This window comes from Dermacentor silvarum, chromosome 7 (genome assembly GCF_013339745.2).
Source record: "Dermacentor silvarum isolate Dsil-2018 chromosome 7, BIME_Dsil_1.4, whole genome shotgun sequence".
NCBI lineage: Eukaryota > Metazoa > Arthropoda > Arachnida > Ixodida > Ixodidae > Dermacentor > Dermacentor silvarum.
The window spans coordinates 17,065,978-17,092,007 of NC_051160.1; the positions used below are offsets into that span (position 1 = coordinate 17,065,978).

Here is a 26,030-nt window from a genome sequence, read left to right on the forward strand (position 1 = left end):
ACTGCATTGTATCTGAAGTAACATGTATGTCATTGAACCTCGCAAAGGAAAAGAGGGACTGACTTGCGCAAAGGGCTATGGGGCTCGCAACAACAAAGAGACGACCACACACATCTAACATCAGCGCAAACGGAGGGCACGGATTGGCTGTTATAGGGTTGCGCGGGGGATAGCGTCAGCCTTGCGACAGTATGAGCGTGCCCGTTATCGCGACTAACTTTTGTGGCGAAGGATGCGAGCAGTATACACCACAAGCGGCTTAATCAGACGCCGATAAGATAGCTTCAAGGGCAGGCGCGTTCGCATATACAGTCGACATCAAGTGCTGCAGTTGATCACTATCGCCGACCCCGTGCCTCTTCGTCGTAAAAGGCTTCACGGCGTACACGCAGGTATGTAACAAAAGCAAACACCTCGCATTTCGCTAAGAGCGATTTTCTCGTAACTCGGCTCTAGCGTTTATATTATTCGTTGTTGGGAAGTAGCGCCATAGTGCTCCAGCACGTTGCAGTTATCTCGAGTGGAAGGGCTCTGAATTCGGGCAAAACAATGGTGCATTACTGTCAGTTCTACTGCGTCACTGTATAATCCCCAAAAAAGCTTAAAGGGACATTAAGAAGAAACACTTAATCAACTTATACCGATAAAGTATTCATGCAAAGTTCTATTTTCGGTTAATGTCACGGTAATAGGCTGATTAGTGGAAGATGAAATTAGGGCAATTTTTACTTTCTTTTCTTTTTTAGTTTCGCGCCAAGACACCAGGGCAACAGTGTGACGTCACGGTAGGACCGTGACGGATCTTTTAGAATACAATGCAGTCCAACTTTTGAGATAAAAAAAGATAACTAGCCCAACAGAGACGCCGTCAAAATCCGGGACTTCACGGCAAGTTGACACCATTCCACATCAATAAAAGAATATCCCATAGGAGGTATTGAAAATAAAATCATAATAAAATTATCGATATTTTTGCATGACTATGAGCACACTATGCAGCTAGGTCGCATTACGCATAAAGTAGGTGTCCGGTGCTATATTTTGTAGTAACCTAGTGAGTGCCAAGGGACGGAGAACACAGTGGACGGTGGCGTAGGATCAAAAGCACTTTGAATTACGAATCTCTGTAACCGTAGAACGGGGTTCACTCGCGCAAAACACGGGTAAACGGAGAAAGCTGGAGACACCTTTCTCCCGCAATAAGATCGGCTGATGATTATGATACGGTATGATTATGATATGATTATGAATAGGGATTGGGGACATAAATCTATCGATACATTGACTTATGAATTGTGTTGATAGCACTGTCGTTTTAGCATTACGCGAATTTCATAAACGAAGAGTATAAAATCACGCTAGTTTACTGACGCTTTCTGTTGATAGTGATACTGATAGCCTTGCAGATGCTCGATAGCGACATTAGGAAAAGTTATGCGATAAGTGTGTTTATATATATATATTGTGTGTATATATATATTTTTCTTTTTTCTATATTTAGCGTTCATACAATTTTTGATATCATGACTGCCCTGTATTTGTTTTTGCCCCCCCCCCTTATGTAATACCCCGAAAGGGGCCTTTAAGGGTTCTTAAAGATGATGATGAACTGATGATATATATATATATATATATATATATATATATATATATATATATATATATATATAGTCCTGGTCCGGGATCGAGCCCGATACCACATCTTTTCCGGGTGGTCGCTCTGCCACTTGAGCTACTTCTCACCAGAAGCGTGAAAGAAGCCCGCGAATACACGCAAAGTGCCTCCATCGGCCAGCTCGCGCGGCAATGTTGCATGTATTCGCGGGTTTCTTTCGCGCTAGAAAAATACACTTTTATGTAGCACGTATTGAGCAACAGAAAGCTGCATCGGGAGTTTCTCATGTTGCTCTACAATTTTCTCACTGACACTTTTCATCTAATTATAATATTTTAGAAGTTGATTAAATAATTAACACTAATTATGTAATCTCCAAGCGAAGGCAAGCGACATAACCTTGGTTCTGTCCAGCTACGGGGCATTTGCATACTTTTAAATCTTGGTGCATGACAGTTGAGACACCCTGTATATGCATCACCATAATAGGCACGGGACGTTTGCTCTGTATAACTATGCATTCAACGACGCTCTCACACCGCGCTGCATTGTTATCTGTTGTGAGAAAGCAAAGATCATTGCGTCGACGTTACCGCCATCATGCTGTCAATGTGTCGACGGCGCGTGCGTGGACCGCGCGTGCAGGGTTAGAAAGTCTCCAGAAACATGCAGTGCGTTTGGCTGCAAAAAATTTCCCCTGGCGTCCTTAGCTATCACCTAATAGGCGCGGAGGCGAAAGCCTTGTAAAGCCTACTGTAATTCACTTTAACCAACCTTAATCCCCCTTCATTCACCTTAATACATCTTAATCCACCCTAATCATCCTTAATACACCTTTACCCACCTTAATCGACCCTAATCCACCTTAATCCACCCTAGTCCTCCTTAATCATCCTTAATTCACCCTAATGCACCTTAATTCAATCACTAATCAATCATTAATTGATTTTGCTAATCATTAATCATCTCTTAGACAGGGCTAGACATGATTTGGTTCGCTTCTGTCCTTCCTTGGGTCCCGTGATTTTCTGTATCTCACAACGTCACCTTGGAACACAGAGATCTAAGGCTTTCTCAAAAAAAAAAAAAAATGACAAAGCCAAGTAGACGCACTTTCACACTTCGCTCAGTCGGCTCTGTAGCGACACAAGACAGCGTTCGGCCTTCTGGTGATGGCGGGAACATTTTGCGCACAAGCGCTACAGCGTTCTTGCTGACCAGCCGCGCGCACCAAGCTGGAGAGGAGCTGACGTCTCAAAAAGTGAAGCTGGACCGCCGCCGTCTTACCACAGGCACGAAAAAAAAAAATGTTAGCGAATAGCGGGCAACATACGAAGCGCTTTCTTCCCACTACTGGCTATTTCGGATGCTTAATTTTGCAGTGCAGATATCGTTCGACGTCTTTTTTTTTTCTTTCTTTCTGTCACTGGTTTTAGGAGGAAGCCTAAATGTTTGGTCAAAATGCATGGCATATCATGATATCAATACGCAGCCAAAGGTAACATTTTAACGAGAAACCACGAGCGTTTATTTTTCTCATTAGCCCAGCATTTACAACAACCGAAGGGAAGTGTGGTTTGAGCGGAATTTACCTGTCGCAAGTGAATAATTTCAGAGCAGAAGTATAGGCAAACTCTGGCTTCACCATGTGCTGGTAAGAAACAGAGGTGGTTGCCACTCCAGCAATTTTTTTATTGCGATAGCAATGATATGGACACTCTAGGCGCATTTCTGCCGTCGCCGTGGTCGTCGCCGTGAGGTTCCGTATAAAGTCCGAACACGGTGACATTGTTGCCGCGCGACGCGTACGCTGTATGTGCGAGTGAGAGCTTGCGGGGGTCAGCCGACGATCGCGGCTGAATCTTGCGCGCGCGAGGGAGGAAGGCGGGGCGGAAGCGCGCCATCTTCGTCTCGCGCGAGGCACGGGGGGAGGTGATGGAGAGAGAGAGAGAGAGAGGGGGGGCGTTCTACGCCGGCGGCTGCTGGTTACGGAGCGGCCGCGCGGTCGCCGTATCTTGAATTCGATCTGCGATGTGGACAAAGTGCAACCAGTGCCAGTAGCTTCGTATGCGCTGTGCTTTGGACGTTTACGTAGTTCGCGTTGAAGCGAGAGACGGCACCCAGGTCCATTCGCTCGCTGCTGCAGCCGTGCCTCCTCACTCCAGCGTTTTGACAGCGAGTTTCCGCGGTCATCGAGCGAGATGCGTTCATGTTTACCTGTGCGCGCGTGACACCGTGCTTGTTAACTTAGTAAGCGAATGTTTACAAGTTTATACGGCTGAATGAACTACTATCCTTAGTTTGTATAGCTGTCTACTAAATTGTTATCGCCATTCAGATTACAATGTTTAACAGTAGTAACAAGCAGAATAATCACTTGTAGATGCGACAGAGTCGCCCCAAGGACGTGTATACATCAGATAATAACCGTAAAATAACACTAGAAATCACGCCAAGGCATTAGTTTCCCGAACCCATGAAGATTATGTATATTTTATCACTAATCAGTGAACGTAACATGGCGCGCGTCCCGCGCGCTGCAGGTCGGCCGTGCCCGCAGACAAAGAGAACGCTTAGGGTCATCTCACTTGGCCGACACGACACCGACTTTGGTCTCCCAACTGTTGGCGACAGCAGTTTACAGGAGGGATAACGCTGTGGCGCCAACGGTTTAAAGGAAGGAAAACGCTGTCGCCAACAGTTGGCAGACCAAAATCGGTGTCGTGTCAGCCTATAGTGTGAATGAGCCTTTTATAAAACCGGTGTGACGCGCGATCCAGACCGGCCGTGGTCAGGACCACCGTGTGGTCTGCGGTGACAAGGCCGTCGACGGCGGCGAGTAGGCTGGGCACACGGCCGCACGCGTTGCATGCACTGCCCGACGGCGGCGCCACCGCCTCGGGGTTCCGTTCGTCGCCTCTTCGCGGCGCGCGCCTTGTGTTGACTCGCGACGCCGACGCGATCGGTCGTTATGGGGATCCAGCTCGGCAGCAGCTCATGGTGAGCCAGCTTTCACATTGGGGGCTGCATGCGCTCTGGAGTGCAACGCCGCGAGCGGCGCGAATGTTTCTCCAGCTGCCAATGACGTTTTCCTCGTCATCGGTTTCTGTTGTTATGACAAGGCCGACAAATTTTAACGCGACAGGGCCCCGTGTCGCAGAAAATCCGGTGTCGGCGCCGGCGTCCGGCGGCGTTGTCCGTTAGAGACAAATCATCCCGCATATATTTAGGTATATGTATACTATGCCACGCCTTGCTATATGACATGCCGTATATGCGGGTTATATTGGGGCACCGTTCTATATCACTAAAGTTGCCCGTACCTTGTCTTACATTCTTGATAAAGTTATTCCTCGGAATTTTGAGAAAGGCAGCCCACAAACGAATGCCAAGAAACAAAACACCGACAGCGCATGCTTTGATGTTAAATCTTCTGAGACTGAAATATTAAATGTGTGAAACAATAACAGAAACCTGAAAATAAGTTTTTTTTTTTTTTGGCGCGGCTGTGCACTACCTCCGGGATCGGCCCACGCAAGAGGCCGCGGTTTCTACCAGAAATCTCACATTCGTGCATAGCGTTCGCCGCCAGCGATTCCCGGTAAACATTACGGTTACATGAGCTGCAGTTGCCGGGTAGCGTGAGAAGCAGTCAGGGATCTTTGAATGCTATCGCGTTCCACTCTTAAAGGCGAAGCTTAAGCGTCCTCCAAGTTTCTTTCTTTTTTTTTTTTGCCAATTCGTTGCGGTTTGAACGAGCGTCATGGAGATATGCGCATTTAATTGGGAGCAGTTTACCGCACCTTCGCAAGTATCACGATCCAGACACCTCAGAGACGTACGCGTTCGTCAAGCCGTGTTCTACGAGCAAACGGGGCATAGCGGTGGCTTCGAGACGAGAAGAAAAAAAATAATTTTTTTTACAGCTCACGTACCACTAACGATACGCTATTCCTTTTCGCTCGAGACTACTCAGAAGGGATTAATGTGCGCAATAGTCGGAAATAGTGTGAATGGCGACGTGATGTCGCTATTCAAGTTGTGCATACGTACGTACACCGCATACACCGCGTGAGTTCACTTGAACTAACTTTTGTTATTTCCTTTTGACACGCAGCGGAATGTAGAACCGATTTTCAGACGCCTTCGGGGAAGAAGCTAAGCAACTTGCATTGACGTCGGAACAAATAGCTAATTCCCGGATAAGATTTTTACACATGGAAATTATTTTTAAGCTTGGTCACGTGTGCTGGAACAACGCGCTTTGCTCAAAGAAAGGTATTCTTCCGTTTTCTCCTGAACATTCCACGCTTGCTAAAACGATGCGTCACAAAAGCATGTTTGTGATCTGCATGCCCTCTCGTTCCCGTGCGAGTACTCTGTGGAGCAAAGCTCTTCAGCACACGTTTGACAGGCAAAAATTGACTGGCACTTCCGACCAACGTCCTGCGCAGCGTCGCTGTAACATTAGTTAGTGAAATTAAAAAAAATGTAAAAAACAGATCCAACCATCACATCCTTCAAGACCTAGGATTGCTGTTATCACCGATATACATACCGCGTGTTCCACAACATAATCAAAGTTGCAGCTGAGGCTGGAGTTAAGGTAATCTTTAGCACCCCTAAAAAAAAAAAAAAAAAAAAAAAAGGGACATCGTGGTTTATGCAGGAGAGTTAATCAAGAACAAAACTTAAGACAGCCCTATATTCTAAGAAGCTTGCACGTTCATCGTTTTGTGGAGCATCGCACGCAGGTTGTTGTATATGGGATTTCGCTGACATACAATCGCTGTTACATTGGGCAAACGGCAAGATGTATCAACGCCCGCCTACGTGAACACGCGGCTTCACCCAAAGGCTCCTCCCACAGTCATCTCTATAGAGCTGAAATTCGGGCTGTAGTTGGTTATTCATGATCGTCAAATACGAGCGCGTAAAAGAACGAGGGACGGACGTACAGAGACATGCGCACGCACAGCGCTGCGTATGTCTCTTGACATTCGCCCCTTATTGTTTTATTTTTCTTTTTCTTTCTTTTTTTACGCGCTGGTATATGACGACAGACATCTCGCTAACCATAGTCGGAGGTGTGCTTGCGCAGTGATCTTTAAGTTCAAAAGTATCGCGAACACCGCACGAGTGATATTTTGAAACCTTTAGCATTTTGACACGCGGGGAAGCATGCGTCAGCTCTCCGTCACTTCCCTATCGACAAAAGTTGATTATATCGGTCCTGCTGAATTTTTTTTTAATGTGTATAGCCGACCTCGGTGCTTTTATATCTCGCTTCTGTAAATAAAGCATTTGGTTGATAGTCTGCGCGCTCTGTTACGTGCCTCTTTTCTTCGCCTTACGCCATGAAATTCTGCGGCTGTTGTGAGGTATAACAACCAGCCGAAATGGACACGTTGTTAACCCTTCGCACTGTTCGAAGGATAAAAACGCCTTATAAATTTATTCGGAAACGCTGTCCGGTCCCTAAACACCGCTGCCTTGCCATGTTTCAGTAAAAAAAAAAGAGAACGAAAAATAAAAATAATAGCGCAGCGTACATTATCTTTCCGGCTAACAAAAGAAGAAATTAAACTGAGCGCTAACAGTAGCGCTAACATTCGTAATGCGGAAAGCAACATTGGCTCGCATTCTTCACATTACGAAGGTACCAGCTGCGCTAGAATCGTCAGCAGGCGCAAGTCCTTATGGAAAAGAAGACGGCGGGAGGACAGTGAGGACGCGTCTGACGCAGTGAGTGCTTTCATCCAAAAGCAACAAGACGCATAAAATTGCGAATTCCTAATTTTCCTTAGTATTCCTATTGTAAATATTCTAAAATTGCTATCATTCTAAATTTCTCAATTTTTTTCTTTTAAATTTCACCGTTAATTTATGTCTCACTGCTCAGTAACACAAAACTCTTTATTGTTCACAGGCACACCTTTTTTTTAATAACTGCGTTATTATTCGCTATAAACTGAACTTACAACTACCCGATTCTCGGCCCATCCCCCATTGTCGGTACGTGCCACGTTTTGAAGGCGCAACAACAACAATTATTTCTGTTTACTGGAGAAATGTGCGTTCCTTTGGAGAAAGAGTAATCATTCAACGGCCAATTGAGTTGTGAGAGCACGCTCCGCCTCAAAGGGCATTAAGTTCTAATACCAATGTAAGTATGCTCTTATGACACCGCGTGAATGGCATTGAACGTTAGGGCGTTAGCGGTTAATGTCGTTATTTGTACCAGTGTGGTACGTAAGATGGTAGGCAGGAGGAAAGATATGACGACACCGGAACTGTTGGAAGCGTACTGCATAACGATGAACGGGTTGCATCTATTGATATTTCTGTGCATGCCATTCGTGTAGACCTTTTCATCGGGCGAGGAGGAAAGGGCGCGCGGTGGGCCTTTCCTCCTCTCTGGCTTGCGCGAGCCGGCGCGCAGCTTTGCTCGAATGTGTTGCCGTCGCTTTTCGCGGAACGATTTGGAGATGTTTTAGCTCGCTCTCCGTGAAATTTACATGATTTCAGCTTACGCGAGGTCGTCGAAAAACCGCTGTGCGGCCTTTCGGGGCAGCAGTAGCTACAGTATGGGAAATTTATCTTGGCTGATGAAAAAAAATTGGAGGACGCTTAAGCTTCGCCTTTAAGAGTGGAACGCGATAGCGTTATCGGGCCCCGTTCGCATCGCATTTTTCTTTGAGTAGGCTTCACTGCAACACAGAACGTGGGAAAGCCAGCTTACAAAAACCAAGCTTACACCGATCCCCTTAAAGTCGGCTTCACTGTTAAACAGAAATGCATTGCTGGGAAGACGTTTTTTCAGGGGCAATATAAGTCGTCCTCTATTAAAATGTGAAGGCACTAGCACCTTTTTTATTATTTTATTAATTGTTTGCTATTGCCCCGACGCGCACGCGTGTCCAAAACGCATTAGGCAGGCGAAGTCCCAATTTGACTTGCCGAGGATGCGAGCGCCATCTGGATAGCATTCCGCAAGTAAACTACCCGAGCGCGCCGCTGTTGGTATTGTAGAAATGCTGGAAAAGGGGTTTGTGTTTGAGTTTCCTCGTAACAGAATTACATTTTCTCGTACGTTCAAATTACAATTCGACGCCAACATGTCTGTAGGTTGCGATTAAGTCGTACTTTACCATTTTTCTGACGGATTTCACTGTGAGAAATTTATTTTTGTTCACTAACACCTTGCGCCACCTGGAGGGCCTGCGTGGTCGGGGCGGTTCGGGATGATTTTCTCCAACACAGACGCCGACATCGACGCCGACGCCGGATTTTCTGCGACACGGGGCCCTTAAGGCTCTCGCGTTAAAATGAGAGCCCGCGGTGTTGACGCCACATTGAAGTTGCTGCACTAGTTCTCCATTACGTCATGGGTTTTGACGGCCCCTTGCTCGTGCCTAGTTAACTTTTTTTATCAGTAAAGATGGGCTACATTGCATTCTAGACGATCCAAAGACCAAACTTAGCTAGAACAGCTCAAATACAAGAAAGAATACCTTGAAATACGTGACGTCACGCTGACGTACACTGGCGCGATATACGAGAAATAAATCGTTCACCTTCGCTTTCTCTTCTAATTATCCATGTAATATAGACCACGATATCAACGAAAGTCTAGTTTTGAAATAATGCTTTAACAGTCTATAAATGTATTTAGCATATTTCTTTAGTGTCCCTTTCAGGTTTTACGAAGTTGGAAAAATAAGCCGGTAGCTGCATGTAGAATGTGCCCTACAGGATTTCAAATTTTCGCGCACACACATAAAGAAAGAACCTCCTGCGAAACTCGAGAAAGAGCGGTGCGACCATAGTGTCCTACCGCGGGATCATCTTGAAGAAAGGGTGCGACGTTTCGGCTCCAAATCGAGAGCGCCAGTCTGCGATAACGATAAGGCTTCGTTCTCAACTTGCACGTATACTTTTAGGCGGCTGCAGGAAACACTCCATTTTGTCAGCGCGCCACTCGATGCGTGCCTCCACAGCTGAACTTCAAGCAACGGGTTCTTCTGTCAACAGCACGGGTGCAGGAAGAGGCTACTTAAAACATCCCTCACTTTAAGCCAACAGCACTTTGTCAACAGCGCTCTATCTGTCCTCGACTCCTTTTTCCACCACTACTTCGCGCTGTTTTAAGTTAAACACCTTCAGACGTCAATTATGTCCATTTAACATTTAGTTTCACCACATTTCTTGCATGTTCAGTATTGTGAAAAAGCATGCAGCAGCAGAGCGGATTGAGAATATTCTATTCTGTGGTGATTTTTATCAAGTTTACAGTAAGTTAACCCCAAGCGAGAACTCTCTGCAGTAATATTCGTTGTGAGATCATCAGCTATTTCATGTGTATCATGTCTGGAAAGCACCTATCCAGCCGATTGAAAATTATGCCTGGGGTAAAGCAACGTGAAAAAGAATTGTAGGACGGAAGCGGCTTCATGACGACATACTGTAACCGAGAGCAAACACTCGAGCCATATTTATAGATTACTGAGTGTCGTATAGGCTGAGTATCGTATAGATGGCTTCTAAGATTGTCTTCAATCAGGATACGCACCAGCAGCAAGGTCGTCGTTACCCTTGTGGTGTCTCCAACACCCTCAGGTGCGTCTGGGCATTCCGGGTGGAAAGAAGAAAGCCAATCACCGAAAAATAGCTCTGAAACAGATGACGCTGCAATTAATACATGAGACATACGGGGACCGAATACACATCTATACCGATGGTTCGGTCTCATCTACCAGCTCTTCAGGTGCCGTTGTCATTCCAGCTACGAAAACTACAGTCAAATTCAAACAGTCACACATGACAACATCGACGGCGCTAGAACTTGCTGCCCTGCGTGCTGCTGTAAAATACCTCCTGCAAGAGACACCTCAGAAATGGGTCATATTTTGCGACTCTAAGGCAGCACTTCAGAGTCTGAATTTTGCCCTATATCACAGGACTCATGAGCAGCTGGCATATGAGAAGACCACCATCAAACTATCGCTAAAGGGCATGAAATTATATTTCAGTGGATACCTGGACATGCCAGCATTGCTGGTAGTGACCTCGCCGAAGAAGCCGCCCGGTCTGTCCATCTGGAAGCCCTACCAGTTCCAATCCCCTTATCCAGAACCGACGCTGCAAGAAAGCTTCATATCGTGGCTAAAGATATGACACACACATATTGGTCTTCTCCCAGCCTCCCGAAGTGTCATCTTCATAGACTTGATCCATCCCTAAAGATACAAGTGCCATCAAAAGCTTCCTGCTCTGAAGCGACAGTATTGTGCCGCCTCTGGCTCAGGGTTGCATTTACAAAAGCCTACTAGTTCCGCATTGGAATGGGGGATACGCCCATGTGCGACTCTTGTGGAACTGTAGAAACAATTGAACATATATTATGTCTCTGTCCCTAGTACGACATCGAGCGTGAATCTCTCCGGACAGCATTGAACCGGCTGTACTCTAGACCATTTTGCGAAATGAAGATGCTTGGGACCATGGCCGTATGGCTCGATGACACAGAAAGTGACCAAAGCGTTGTTGAAGTACCTGAAGTCGACAGGTCTTGGCGACCGTGTGTAGACTTAGTGCGAACCTTCAGATGTGCGCGAATGTGCTCTCTCTATCTCATCTCTCTCTCTCTCTCTTTCATCCCTATACCCGGCCCCTTCCCCCAGTGCATGGTAGCAAACCGCACGTATGTCTGCTAACCTCCCTGCCTTTCCTTTCTTCTGTTTATCTCTCTCTCTATCTCTCTCTAAGGCGTTTTACTAAAACAGAATACACATATTATTGCAGCACATATCCAATCAAAGGAGAAGGGTTTCCTCATGCATGAGACACGTCTTAAACAGCATGTTTTTACAGCGAAACCTGTATATGGTTAGGCCAAACGAAAAACCGTTCGCCACATGTTTCAATAAAGGTCTCCATTGGCTGCGCCGTCAGTGACGTCGTTCTCTACGTCGCACCCGAGCGCGCGCGCCATTGGCAGCGCCGTTAGTGACGTCGCTGCTCTGCCCGCAACCCCACCTCCTCGGCTCGCCGTTGTCGCATGCGTTCGATATCTCGAGTTAGCTCGGCGTCGTGGTAGCAGCTTCCGCCCGCCATTGACACTTACGTTCCACTTTGCGATTTCAACGTGGACGTTTCGTCGCAGCCGAAGTCAAAGTGCCGCTCGAGAAACTCCCGCCGAAAGCGGGCGTTGGCCCCGGCTAACGCATTCCCGCCACTACCACGTTGACGCTGCTCTGCCCGCAACCCCGCTTCCTCGGCTCGCCGTTGTTGCATGCGTTCGATATCTCGAGTTAGCTCGGCGTCGTGGCTAGCAGCATCCGCCCGCCATTGGTGCTTTCGTTCCACTAGAAACACAAACATGTAACCAATAATTGAGAAACGCTTCAATACAGCGTCGGGATTAACCCACTGCTAAACACCGGGGCCGCACGTTTCAGCTTCGCTGGTTAACCGTCTGTACGGAGTGCTTGGGCGGTGATTGTTTTGTCCGTTCTGCGGCGTCCGCACCCATACTACGCATGCGCAACTCTCCCTCATTCTCCTCTCCTACGCAGGTGTGCGCTCTCCTTCTCCCCCTTTCCGCCACAGGTGTGGCGCAGCAAATCATTGCATATAACTCTCTCTCCCGCTCTCCCTCTCTCTCTAAGGGTACGCCGGTAGGCGGCGCAACTGTCGCGGCGCGGTATTGCTTCGTCATTCTCTCTCTGTGCAACGATGTGCGAAACGCCATGAACAACGTCAACGTCGGCGCTAGTTGCAGCGGCAGCGCCACGGCCGAGGAGCAGAGGAAGGCTCGGGAAACCGAACGTAAACGTCAGCGTCGGCAAGCGGACCCCGAACTTCGGGCCAGGGAAGCCGAACGTAAACGTCAACGTCGGCAGGAAACTTCTACGGAAGCAACACGGGCTCGGCACGCCGAAGTGGAACGTCAGCGTTATCAAGCCGACCCCGAACTCCGGGCTCGGAAAGTCGAAGCGCAACGGCAGCGTCGAGCGGCAGCTCCCGATCCCGAAGCGACGAGGAAACGCGAGTCTGCGGCCAGAGCAGCAACACGTTCGAGGCCATTACAACGCCCGGGCTTCGACGGTGCTGACGCGCGGTTCAAGCGCGACTTCCTCGATCGGAGCTGCGGGCACAGCTGCAACGTGTGCGACCGGCTTTGGTTCGACAACAACCTGAGCAAGGTCGGGAGCGTCCAGAGCGAACGTCAGCGTAACGCGGCCGTCGGCGTGCTTCGACGCCAGCAACAATACAATAAATTCTCAATACATTCTCTCACTCTAACTTTCATTGGGTTGTGTTGCCAAGTGAAACGAAACGGAAACTCGATGCGCACCCCCCGCGATGCTTTCGCATCCCACCATGGTTGCCCGTAGGGTGAGATGATATGATTTTTTTTTATCGGTGCTATCGTGTTTGATGCACTTATTAGGAAATATACTCTTGGCTGTATACAGTTGTGAAACGTAGCCTTCCTTGTCGGAGGCCCTTGCTTCCCTGGTTATGGCTGTAGTATATATAAACGATTTTACATGTGCCTTAGCAGCGCCAAGCCTGCGACCCCTAGAAACTTCCGGTCACGTGTCCTATTAGCCTTTTTAAAAAAAAGGTCGTGCTTTCAAGTTGGCTCAACGTACGAAACACCTTTTTTTTTTCTACGTTTTCAAATAAGAGAAATGGTTATCATGGCTCAAGCACAGATAACCATAATTTTCCGTGTAATGTACCGCGAAATTGATTTGTAAATTCGTGAAGTGCTGTAGAGAAAAACTGTTTAAAATCTGCGTCAATTTTTCATATTTCGCTGGCTTTCTTCAGTGCCGGGTATAGAGAACTTCATAAGAGACAACCTAATGAAAACGACTTGACTTGGTGTTTCTAAGCACACTCCACAACCTTTCTAATACGACGTCTGCTCCAAAACTATTATTTAAGCTTTTCCATAACTAAACGTGACCAAACTTGTTCAAAAAATAACTCAAGACAGCTACGCGCAATATACCGTTTGCCTCTTAACGTGCACCACTCTATATTTAAAGTTCGCTTCAAGTTAAGTGAAACAGCCGGTATAAACGAACTAATCGTCTAGTAATGTTTTTGCTGGTTGTAATGTTGCTTCACTTTTGGGGGTTCAGCGAGCAGGTCCTTGGTCCATATAGCAGATCTCAGGGTGACGTATTTTATATCTTTGCAATGGCAGGACGCTCGGAACAACGTTGAGCTGTAGTCATGTAGACTTGAAACGTATTAAATCGTGTGACGTCAGTTTTACGTATTTTGTCCCGTGATTGCGTCCTTCAATGCTCAGCTTAGAAGTTATCCAAGCGCCTATATTCTCAGCCTCACCAGCTCGCTACAGCGCTGTAAGAGCGAAGGGACGTATCTATCATTTCATAAGAAGCCAACAAAGACACCAAGAACAACGTAGGCGAAATTAAATGTACTTACTAATTGAATTACAGATATGAAGTAAGATAGGAGACTGAGAAGCCGTCGGGATTAAGTCCCGGCTGCGCTACTCGAATGATAAGATCGGCTGCACCCAAGGATGATGTCGGTCATGTTTTGGACAAAGTAATCACCTCTTCAAGTGTAGCTTTTTTTCCGTCAACAATTGAAGCCTCTAACTAGTTGCCGGGAAGCATCCGTTCACTACCATTGAAAGAATGCTCGGAAGCCTGTTCATATGTTTGTTCATCCCACTCCTGCAATAGCCTCATTGAGGCTGCAGTATGTGTAAATAAACAAATAAATAAATTCATTAATTTCCTTGATTCTCAAACTTATTTGGGGGGGGGGGGGGGGGACTAGGTAATATACTTCACAAAACGGACAATGAACACAAAGCTGTCGTCCTAAATAATTACTTTAAATCAGTGTTTCGGGCAGACTCGCCCGGAGATAATGCCGTTTTGCCAGATGTTCACCAAGTAATGCAACCGATGGGCGCAATTTCGCTCTCTGAAGAAGGAATCTTCCACCTCCTGAGCGCTATAAAGCCCAGCAAAGCAAACGGGCCAGACATGATACCTAACCGCGTTTTGAAGGAATGTGCACGCCCCATGAGTCGCCTTCTCCATCGTCTGTTCACACTTTCACTGAAAATGGGAACAGTTCCAGACGAATGGAAAGTTGCAACCGTTGTACCGGTTCATAAAGAAGGATCTAAAAATAATTTTGAACATTACCGCCCAATTTCTCTGTTATGCGAAGCATCAAAAATATTGGAGCATATTTTGTATAGCAACATAGCTAAACATCTCAGTGAGCACAGCTATTTTTTCCAGAACCAGCATGGATTTCGCCAGGGCTTCTCCTGTGAGACACAACTGGTTGAATTCCATTTTGACCTTGTGTCCGCGATTGATAAAGGATTCGTGGTGGATTGCGTGTTCTTAGACTTCAGAAAAGCGTTCGACCAAGTCAGTCATCGTTGCTTATCCTACAAGCTAGCCCACCTTGGTCTTCCTGAAAATGTGTCTAAATGGCTGGAAATCTACCTTTCTTCTCGTAGTCAGCTTACCATTGTCTACGGTTGGAAATCATCATCAGTTCCTGTCACGTCTGGCGTACCGCAAGGATCGGTGTTAGGCCCCTTGATGTTCTTAATCTTCATCAATGACATATCAGAAGGAATCACTTCGAAAATACGGTTGTATGCAGATGACTGCGTTGTTTATCGCTCAATTGACACTCCAGCTGATATCAAAATTCTTCAATCTGATCTGAATAAAATTTCTGAATGGTGTAGTACCTGGCGCATGGCTCTAAACACAACGAAATGCAATTACATTCGTTTCTCGAGAAAAAAGCTAGACTCGCCAAGCTCCTATGTTATCAACAATGTCAGTTTACCGCATGTAAAGGAGGCCAAGTACCTTGGTGTATACTTTACGGATACCCTGTCTTGGAATGAACACATAATAAAAACAGCAAATAAAGCCAACAGAACCCTTGCATTTTTGGCTCGCGCTTTCCATGCGTGCCCTGAAGGCGTGAAAAAGGTCCTGTACACCTCATACGTTTGTCCTATTCTCGACTACGCGAGTGTACTCTGGGATCCTTATCAACAGAACATGATATATTTGCTGGAGCGCGTACAAAATCGAGCAGCCAGGTACATAGTCGGTGAGTATCGCCGCACAAGTAGCGTCACCGCTATGAAGACCAGATTGCAACTGCAGACTTTGAGCGATCGTAGACGGTATCTTAGGCTGAAGTTCTTTCATAATATTTTCCATGGGCGCTCTGGCATAGACAAAACGAACTACATGCTGGCACCACATTACATTTCGAATCGCCGCGACCATGCCTTTAAAGTTCGGGAGATAACTTCCAGAGGCAATTTGCTGAAGTATTCATTTTTTCGACGAACGGCATCTGAGTGGAACAGGCTTCCTGAAAACGTTGTAAGCATCGCATCTAATTCTCAGTTTTATAAGTGTGTTCAAGCTCTATAGCGCTGCTGTTACCTGATTTTGTACTTGTTTTGTTTTCTGTACTGTACTTCTGTACTTGTTTTGTTTTATACGGGTATCATACCTAGATGCTAGCGATCTATTGCCTTTGTTTACCTGCTTGTAAAGCCTTGTTTCGCTTGTGTGACACTGTGTTTAATGTTTGCATCCACAAATGTATAAATATGTCTATACCCCCCCCCTCCCCCCCCCCCCCCCCCCCCCCCGCTGTAATGCTCTTGGAGCGAATGCGGGTTTTTGTAATAAATAAAAAAAAAACATTTTGTTCAATTTTGCTATCAAGAATGCTTCATTTCACGGTGAATGGATTCTCAAAATTCCATTCTGATACCAAGATTAGAAGTGCTTCAAAAGTGACGCCAAAGTTACATTCCGCTTATAAAAGTTGACAAGGCTTTGTAGCGATTTGACACGGTCCAATGTTTTTTTTTTTTTTTTTTTTCAAAAGAGGTATTAGACACTCGCAAAGAGTTGTTTTTTGCTCTTACGTAAATTGAGGATGTGGGCTTCACATAATTTATTTTAGATTTTTAACAGCGACGCAGCCGCGCCGCTGTTAATTATATCGCTGGCATCCAACCTCGCCCCGACGCACGATAAAAAAAAAAATCAAAAGAGAATGCAAAATGAAATGGAATCTTACAAACGGGCTGCAGCTGTTTATGGCTTAAAGGTCGCCATTCCTGCCTCCGTCACATGTTCATACGAGTGACAGTGACTTGCATGAAGCCCACACTTGGCTTGATCTAAATGACGCTTGGCGTGAAGGTGCCCAACACGCTCATTGCGTTTCCTTCGGCGCGTTCACGAGTGGCGGCGTCATTTATATCGAGTCAAGTATATGGGCTTCAAGTTAATATGCATTTATGAATACGGAGGAAAGTCTTTACCAACGTGCAAAGGAACTGCGCCTGCGCTCTTATACCAAGAAACAGCAGTAACAGCACTCTAAAAAACGTTTACACCATTTGGGTCTTATCTAGTCCCCAAACAATAATCGTCATCTGCCTTGCTTGCTTTTCCTTTCTTGAAAACTCAGCGCTCGCTACTTTCCTGCTTGGAATGCTGTGTCACGCCGGTAACGCGTGAGTCTTTCGTGACTATAGGAAGTACGGGGCTCGCAGCGTTAAAGAAAGGGAATGCGGAAAAGACAGACGACTATTAAAGCGAAGCTTTGTACCTCTACCAGCCGAGGGTTCTGTCGTGTCCGTCGTTGTAATCAAAAAACGATACCGACGAACCGCTAACAATTGCAGGTATAGCAGGTATAGCTTACTTGAATTCAGGCATTCAGCGTACAACTAAGCACTCGTTTTCGCAAGAAAAACCACAAAAACAAGCTTCAAAGTGATGAGCCAACATGATGGATGATAAGGGCTGCGGGCAAACAACGGAAACAGGCTCGGCGCGGTCCGTATAAGATTAGATTGCAGCTGTTGCAAAGCTTATGCAGCTGCTTGAAAGAGGGTTGACGTCATTCGAAACCCTTCCAGCCTAGTAACTGCTTCGGTTCATTTTCTAGACTACCCCACTATGGGTAGACCACGGAAAGTAAAGACGGCAGAAGAAGAGCGTGAATATAAGGCTCGGCGGAAAGAACAATAAAAAAAGTGCGCCGCAGTCACCGTGAGGGTGGCGTAAAAAGCTTCGCTTTCCAACCACCTTTACAGGGTGGATTGGCGGGCAATTTTTTATTGTTTGGGGACTAGATAAGACCCAGAGGGTTTAAACATTTTTAGAGTGAAGCTATACGTTGACAAGAACCCGACGCGAGTGGCTCGAGTCAGAAATCGGGCTGACCGAGCCCGACGTGACCGCGTTTACACGAAATCGCTTCTGACGAATCTGGGCAAAGACGGTACACACTGCAGCGTGGAGCCGAGACGCCAACGCGTTCGAACTGGGCTTCCGGTTCCCGCAGTCTTCTACAATAGCTCTATTATCGTGGCTCTTATCGTTACAATTAGGTTGCATCTGCACAGTGCTCGTCTTTGCCGTGTCCCGTTATACCATTCCTGCTGCCGGCGCATAAGTCGCGACGTCACAGTGGTCCCGCGCCAATCTCGGCACTGGGGCACCCGACCCGTCCCGCGTTTGAGTGCACGCAGCAAATTTAACGGGTCGGGCTTTAGGTCAACCTACCCTACCCATTGCAGTCGGGCCTGACTCGACACTCTTTCAAACCAACTCGACTAGCATTTACATGAAGTCGACAGGCCAATTCCAGCCCGACAAGGCGACTCGACCATGCTTCCGTCGGGTTCATATGGAAACGCTCTGACAGACGCTCGCAGAAGAAACCAACAATAATCTTTGGGGGCAGTTTAAAGAGTATAGCCAGCCCGGCGATGGCGACGAGGTTTGATTGGGCATCGCACGGGCTGGGTCAGTGCCGCCTCTCGCGCTGCTAGCCATGGCCGCATGCGACCTCACACCGGGATTAAAGTCCCTAGATTTTGGCGAACGATATCTAGGGACATTAACCGGGATACCGATAGGCTCTCGAGTGGCCGAAACGGCTTCGAGTGACCACTATTCTCGTTTACCGTGTTACTATATATGGATAGCGCAATTGGTAGTGCAACGCACGCGTAATCCGGAGGTTGTGGGTACGGCTCCCACCGGCGGCGACGTTTTCTTTTCGTCCACTTTCATTTTACATTTTTCTAACTTTTTTTTTCTCTACATTTCGACCACAGCTAATTATCCCTGCGCTTTCCTTGACTTCATTGCCTGTTGGTTTTGTGTGTTCCCGTTTTTCTCTATAGGTCATTCAATTTTCAAAGGGGCTCACGTGGCGACAAAATGTTTCACCGAAAGTATTTTGAACGACAGTTGCATCTGATGTTTGAGCGACGCGCGGGTGCGAGCACGCCTGACTTGCGAGGAACTCACTGCATAAACCTTGCCCCCTTTGGTGCTTATCTTCCTCCCACAACAATAATCGTCTTATATCGCGCGTGCCTTTGCGTTCTTTAACGCTGCGCGCCCGGCACTTTCGTGTTACGAACGGCATGCACGTTATCAGCGTGACATGGTGTTCTTGACATGAAAGTAGTAAAAGAAATGCATGCGAGATGTAGAATGTGAATATTGTTGGGGCCAACGTAAGCACCGAAGGGTATATATATATATATATATATATATATATATATATATATATATATATATATACCGTCAGGTGCGTCTTGAAGGATCCTTTGATTCATCTGGTTAGTGACGCAGCCAACGCGTGCGCCGACCTGCCTTTGACGATGACGGGCGCATTCTTTGCTAGGACGGCTCGCGGCTAAAAGAGCCCGAAGCGGCGTCTTCCACGTTAGAACAAATGGCGGCCGTCAAGTACAGTCAGCGCGCCAGCGTGAGTGGAGAGACCGTGAGCTTCCTGCCCAAACGGTGTGAGTGTGTGCTTCCTCAAAACGAATATTCTTGAATTAATCGGTTCGGCATATTCGGGAGTATACACACTGGCTCACATCTCACTCACTCTCATTTCACGGTCTTGATTCGTGAGTATGCGTACAAGTGAACGACGAATGGCTTGAGTGGGGCACGAAGCGACTACGAACGGGAGAGAGTGCTCGCGTGAGTATGAACATGAGTATGAACATGATTGACTGTTCGGCAACGGCTAGCGACGTGAGTACGAACGGCAGTGGGTGCTCGGGTGAGTATAAGCATGAGCATGAACATGAGTATAACATGAGTGACTGTTCGGCAACTGCGAGTGACGTGAGTACGAACGCGAGTGAATGCCCGTGAATAGGCGTCAATATAAGGGTGAGTGAGTGCCACTGAGCGAGCGGGCATGAGTGGGCGAGTGAGCTCGTATTTTGAAAAAAATATATATACTTTAGTGAGTGAGTTCCCACTTATCTATGGGTACTAGGTCGGCAGGATAAGTACAACATCGTCGATGATATTGTTCCTCAAATAAAAGTCGATATCGAGAGCCTCAATCCCTGGATTAGCAAAAACGTTATGGATTAACCGGAAGCTGGGTAAATTGAGCGGGCAGCATCGCAATGTGGGACCCCTAGGTTCTCCCAACTGAGAAATGTCTCACTTCTTATAAGCACGAGAAACTACAAATGGGAATTTTATTTCCCGCACGCTTCTCGGAGTTTCTATAAAATCTGGTGAATGGGCACGTTACTCGAGCCGAGTACAAAATGACAAGCATCGTAAGTAACATAATCAAGCTTCCTCACGCCAGCGTTTTGACAGCGAGCGTCCGCGGTCATCGAGCGTGATTTGTTGATGTTTACCTGTGCGCACTGACACCATGCTTGTTAATTCAGTTAGTAAGCGAATATTTCCAAGTTTATATGGCCGATGAAACTACTATCCTTTCTTCGTATAGCTGTCTACTAATTTACTATCGCAATCGATGCTTCGACTTTCAGGCGAAACTGCGGCTTTTTTTATTTACATCGACAGTCCATTAAATGCCGTTCCAAATTGTGTTTCTATCAAGCTCATCGCGGATGGCCATGCACTGTACAAGCAAGTTTTTCGCAAAATGAGCTTTCATTGTCACAAGACAAAATTTCCGCAATCGCGATCCGGTGATAGAATTGGTGTATGTAATCAAGCACATAAAAAACTGAGGTTGTACGTACAACAGCAAAAACATGTTCTCGCATTGTTATACACGTTCACAGTGTTGGTATGATTTCATACGGTGACACATAGATATCTGGGCGTCACGACATTTGATAGCTATTGGGTGTGAGGTTATGTATTCGATATTTTTATTACAAATAAAATATTTTTTTGCTATTCGATTCGTATTCGATTGGAGAATTTACTATTCGAAATTGTCGAACATATGTTTTAGCCCGAATATAAGCGATAAGTACCCTTATTGGAGTCTCGGAGAAAACAGACCAATGCAAGCTATGAGTGTTCAGTCGGAAAGGTTCTGCTGCAGGACAGCCGAGAATCGGAACTCCCTACCACGTGACCGGCAGCGGATCGCTGCAGCAACTTTCTTTACTTCCTTTAAAGTATACTCCTGGTATATACAGTCTCTGGCTCTTAAGATTTTGTACACTGACTTAACGCACGCGTAATGCGGATGGTTGTACGGCAAATTACTTTTTCTCGACCTTTTCCTTTTAGCTTATCATTTCCACATTTCGGTTAAAAAACTACAAAAAACTTCCCCTATGCTTTCCTCGGCCTCATTGCCGTATAGACTCGTGTAAGGGCCGCACCCCCAACTTGGCGGCCCAAAATTTGGAGGAAAAAAATTACCAACGGAGAAGCAATCGCGTTTGGTGCTCCGATGCTTCTTTCTTCTTTCTGGGGTTTTACGTGCCAAAACCAGTTCTGATTATGAGGCACGCCGTAGTGGAGGGCTCCGGAATAATTTTGACCACCTGGGGTTCTTTAACGTGCACTACAACGCAAGCACACGGGCGTTTTTGCATTTCGCCTCCATCGAAATGCGGCCGCCGCGGCCGGGATTCGATCCCGCGATCTCGTGCTCAGCAGCGCAACGCCTTAGCTGACTGAGCCACCTCGGCGGGTCTCCGATGCTGCGCGCAGCGTGCTTCCCCGTACAGCTACTCCGCGACGAGAGCCAGGGTGTGCACACAAGTTTCCAGCTGCGCCGGCACCATTTTATTGCGATAGCAATTATATGGACACTTCAACCGGATTTCTGCCGTCGCCGTGAGGTTCCGTATAGATAAAATCTTCGCCGCGCGCCGTATGCCCGAGCGGAAGCGTGCGGGGACGCGCGCTATCACGGAGAGCGAATGCACTCATCTCCCACGCGCAAGCAAGGAAGCAGGAAGCCAGCGCCGGAGGGAGCGGGGGGGGGGGGCACTTCTACTCTGCCAACAACCGCGCTCGTCGCTCGTCCGCACCGTCTCTTATCTCCACACGGCTCTGACCTTTATGCGCTGTGCATTCGCCGCTCAGTTTCCGTTGAAGCGATAGACCGCACGTACCTTCGCCCGCTGCGGCGTATGCTTGCTGCCAGCGTTTTGGCAGTCGTTGTCTGCAGTCATTCAGTGTGATCTATTCGTGTTTGTTTGTGCGCGCTCACACCACGCTTGTTCATTCAGTTAGTAGTAGTCGGGCGACATTTTCCAACGCACGCTACACATGCAATGCTGCCCGGATCGGCAGTGCAGCGCTACAGTTGTGTCCCTTCGCACGCGCTGCCCACGGGAAGCGCTTCTCATCAACACCACCGTTTCACATGCGTCTTCTCGTGGTCATCGAGTCTCTCTTCATGTCGGTCTACTTACGCCGCAGCACACCTGCTTACTTAATCAGCTCATGTTTACTACAATTCATATTGCTAACAAAGCCGCTCACCTTACTTCGTATGACATTGCTGTGTTGCTATCGCATTCATTGCTTCGCCCTTAGGGCGAAACTGTGACATTTTTTTGTTTTGTTTTGTTTTATTGCGATAGCAATTATATGGACACTTCAACCGGATTTCTGCCGTCGCCGTCGCCGTGAGGTTCCCTATAGATAAAATCTTCGCCGCGCGCCGTATGCCCGAGCGGAAGCGTGCGGGGACGCGCGCTATCACGGAGAGCGAACGCACTCAATCTCCCACGCGCAAGCAAGGAAGCAGGAAGCCAGCGCCGGAGGGAGCGGAGGGGGGGGGGGGGCGCACTTCCTCTCTGCCAACAACCGCGCTCGTCGCTCGCTCGCACCGTCGCTTATCTCCACACGGCTCTTACCTTTATGCGCCGTGCATTCGCCGCTCAGTTTCCGTTGAAGCGATAGACCGCACGTACCTTCGCCCGTTGGTGCGGCGTATGCGCTTGCTGCCAGCGTTTTGACAGTCGTTGTCTGCAGTCATTCAGTGTGATCTATTCATGTTTGTTTGTGCGCGCTCACACCACGCTTGTTCAATCAGTTAGTAATAGTCGGGCCACATTTTCCAACGCACGCTACACATGCAATGCTGCCCGGGTCGGCAGTGCAGCGCTAGAGGTGTGTCCCTTCGCACGCGCTGCCCACGGGAAGCGCTTCTCATCAACACCACCGTTTCACACGCGCCTTCTCGTGGTCATCGAGTCTCTCTTCATGTCGGTCTGCTTACGCCGCAGCACACCTGCTTACTTAATCAGCTCATGATTACTACAATTCATATTGCTACCAAAGCCGCTCACCTTACGTCGTATGACATTGCTGTGTTGCTATCGCATTCATTGCTTCGCCCTTAGGGCGAAACAGTGACATTTTTTACCAAAAGGTTCACTCCGTGCAAAGGCCGCACCTCGTCAAAACTGGGGAAAGAAAGTGCGGCCCTTACGCGAGTCCATACGGTATCTGTTGCCTTCACGTGGTCGTGACTAACAAAAATTGGGTCTCTCGGTTGCCCTCACTCTTGTTCATTGTTGACATTACGTGACATAGAGGCCTCTCTCATAGCCATTTCGTTTCTGTTTCACGAATCTATATTGTTGATGTATTTTATTCAGTGCGTTTGCAAACCTTATTGAGAAATAATTACAAGGGCCATACTCAAGTGATGCGAGATAAAGGGCTGAAATCGCAGGAGGACGCGTATGTTATTCGAAAATATACCGTTGGACATACCCTGCACGGTGGAAAGTGTCGGGCAGAGGGCGCCACCTCTTCACTCGCGTTCTCCGTTCTTTCCACTTGGCGGGAAAGTCGTCTGTTACTCGCTGCTTGGCGACAAGCTATACTGCGCTTCATGAGTAGCATGACAACGCTATATACGAAGCCTGCACAGACTTCGTTGCTTGCATTCGCATATAGCCCGTCACATATGAAATATGTAACTATATGCGTTGTAACTATATACGATGTAGAATTAGGTCTAAAACTTTTATGTCACAAAACATGACGTTATTATCACATGAATGGCGTCGCATATCTGAACCCATTTACCGCCGTACGTGCGCGCGGAGTCACATACGCTCCCGCGACTAGCGGCCGCGGTGCACCGCTCGCGGTCGCGACAAAAACATAGTGCATCGCATACTTTGAAAGCACAAAGGTGCACAAAGATGAATACAAAGGTGAGCAAATACCGCGTCGTTCAAGGTAACCTTACGTCCACAAGTTGTAGTTGTAATATATGTGAAGTAGTTACTCCGCAGAAAGCGTCGCAGATTATAAACAACCGTACAGCGAAACGCGCGGAGTAAGACTTCTACGACCGCACTACTTGCCTGCTAACTATGAAATAGAGTACAGTGGCTTGCACCGAGCAGTCAATTTTCTTCAAGATGGCATGCAATGTTTCACTAATGTAATGACCATTAGGATCACCGTGCAAGCCCTATTGAAAGACGTCTGAGATTATTAAAACCAATCCAGATTTATAAATTTAATCGGATGACCACCATGCAGGCCTCACGAAACAGGCTAGATTACACGTAAGTTTCAGAATGTTACGCATCCTGTGGTGACATACTAACACAGCAGATGCTTAGATTCTGCAGGAAATCTCTGCTGACTTTCTTAGCAGCCGTGTGCTCGGGTCACGTGGGCCTCGAAATGAAAAAGAGGGAGGAAGAAAAGGACTTTCATACTGCAAGAGTGTGCTGAATCGGGCTGGTTGGTGGATTCTGAGAAGGTTATCGAACAGCGCTTGAGACAGGACGAAGTGAACACGACAGACACTGCAAGAGTTTGCTGAACTGGGCTGGTTGGTGCAAACAGCATACGCGCCCCTTTCATACCACACACGTTTATGCACTCGTCGTGCTGGGGAAAATGTCTGTGGGCACCAATTAGCGTTAAAAAAAAACTGAAAGAAGAGATCGCATGGGAACCGCGCGAACCGTACGTACCTTTGACTTTAGGTGTTGTTGTGTCTGGAAGCTTACGTTATCGGCACCTATCGATCAGGACTGTCGCCGAGACAATGTAGAGATCAAGGAAGCTCGCGGAAGAGGGAAAGCTGTACCCAGACGAAGCGCGCAGCTAATGAACGCCGGCGAGTGCGCCGAACTGCTTACGACGTAAAGAATGCATGCATACGAACGAGCTCGCGTTGAGCATATATGTGCTGTACACGTATGCAAATATCTATAAAATTTTGCATTAAGACGTCCTTGTATAGTAGCTGTGGCGAAGGCGTAATATCTACTCCACTCTCTAATTATACCATAATATGTGTATTCCGATCAGAGCGAGTGCTGCCCCAAACGAACATTCCGAAAGCATGACAACAAAGTACACGCAATGACGAAAAATGTCAATCTGCCGATCACTGCCACTGTATACGCCGGCGTCTATGTTTTCATAACGCACCGTGACCTCGAGCAGCGCGTAGTTTCGAAGGCTACCGAAATGAAGTTTGGTGACCCGTGCACACTAGTTGACAGGACACTCACGCAAGCGTACAAGCACACGCACTGTTGAAGAGAGAGAGAGAGAGAGTTATTGTGAAGAGGAAGAGGGCGTTTGCTATAACGAGACACTTTTGATGAGAGAGAGAGTAAACAACCCATAGACGAAGGCAAAAAAAAAAAAAGAAACGAGCAGGACACACGCCACTTTCAAGTGCATTTCATTTTAAACAACACTTTTAAAGAAACAGGGAGAATGGTCAAATCGTAGTCTATAAGTGTGTGGTGTGTCAGCTCAAACCGAAAACTGGCAGTTTCGAACGAAGAGCCAAACGCAAAAAGCGATCGAAAGATTTACTGCAGCGCTTGCGAACTCGACGACGCAGCATACGAGGCAGTTAACTGCTAGCGCGCAGCGTAGACAGCGCCCTGCAGGCGTCTCACAATGCGTCTCGCAACCGGGCGTCTCAGAATGGTGGCGTGAGGAGGAGCGTCACCAGAGGGCGTTGCAGGCGTCGCAACTCGATGGTGTTTGAGACGAGTATCGGCAAAAGGGGCATGACGACCAAGGTGCAATTTCTTGCCGTTCTTGACCTTCTTTCTATCAGCACG

The 26,030-nt window shown here is 47.3% G+C and overlaps 1 protein-coding gene across 5 annotated transcripts in view; it reads left to right on the plus strand.

Moving 5' to 3' along the window:
- Positions 1 to 310: 310 nt before the first annotated feature.
- LOC119457626 (equilibrative nucleoside transporter 2) overlaps positions 311 to 26,030 on the plus strand; it is a 104,477-nt gene continuing 78,757 nt past the window's right edge. Inside the window, exon 1 of one of the 5 annotated variants that reach the window (XM_037719256.2) lies at positions 311 to 392. Coding sequence is in view for 1 of the 5 variants with exons in the window: in XM_037719254.2 (XP_037575182.1) it covers positions 4,587 to 4,615 (29 nt within the window). In the remaining 4 variants the exon portion in view is untranslated. Of the gene's footprint in view, positions 393 to 4,562; positions 4,616 to 7,241; positions 7,361 to 7,679; positions 7,782 to 19,488; positions 19,513 to 26,030 lie in introns of those variants that run through there. The other 4 variants (XM_037719254.2, XM_037719257.2, XM_049670285.1 and 1 more) reach the window with 4 other exon arrangements.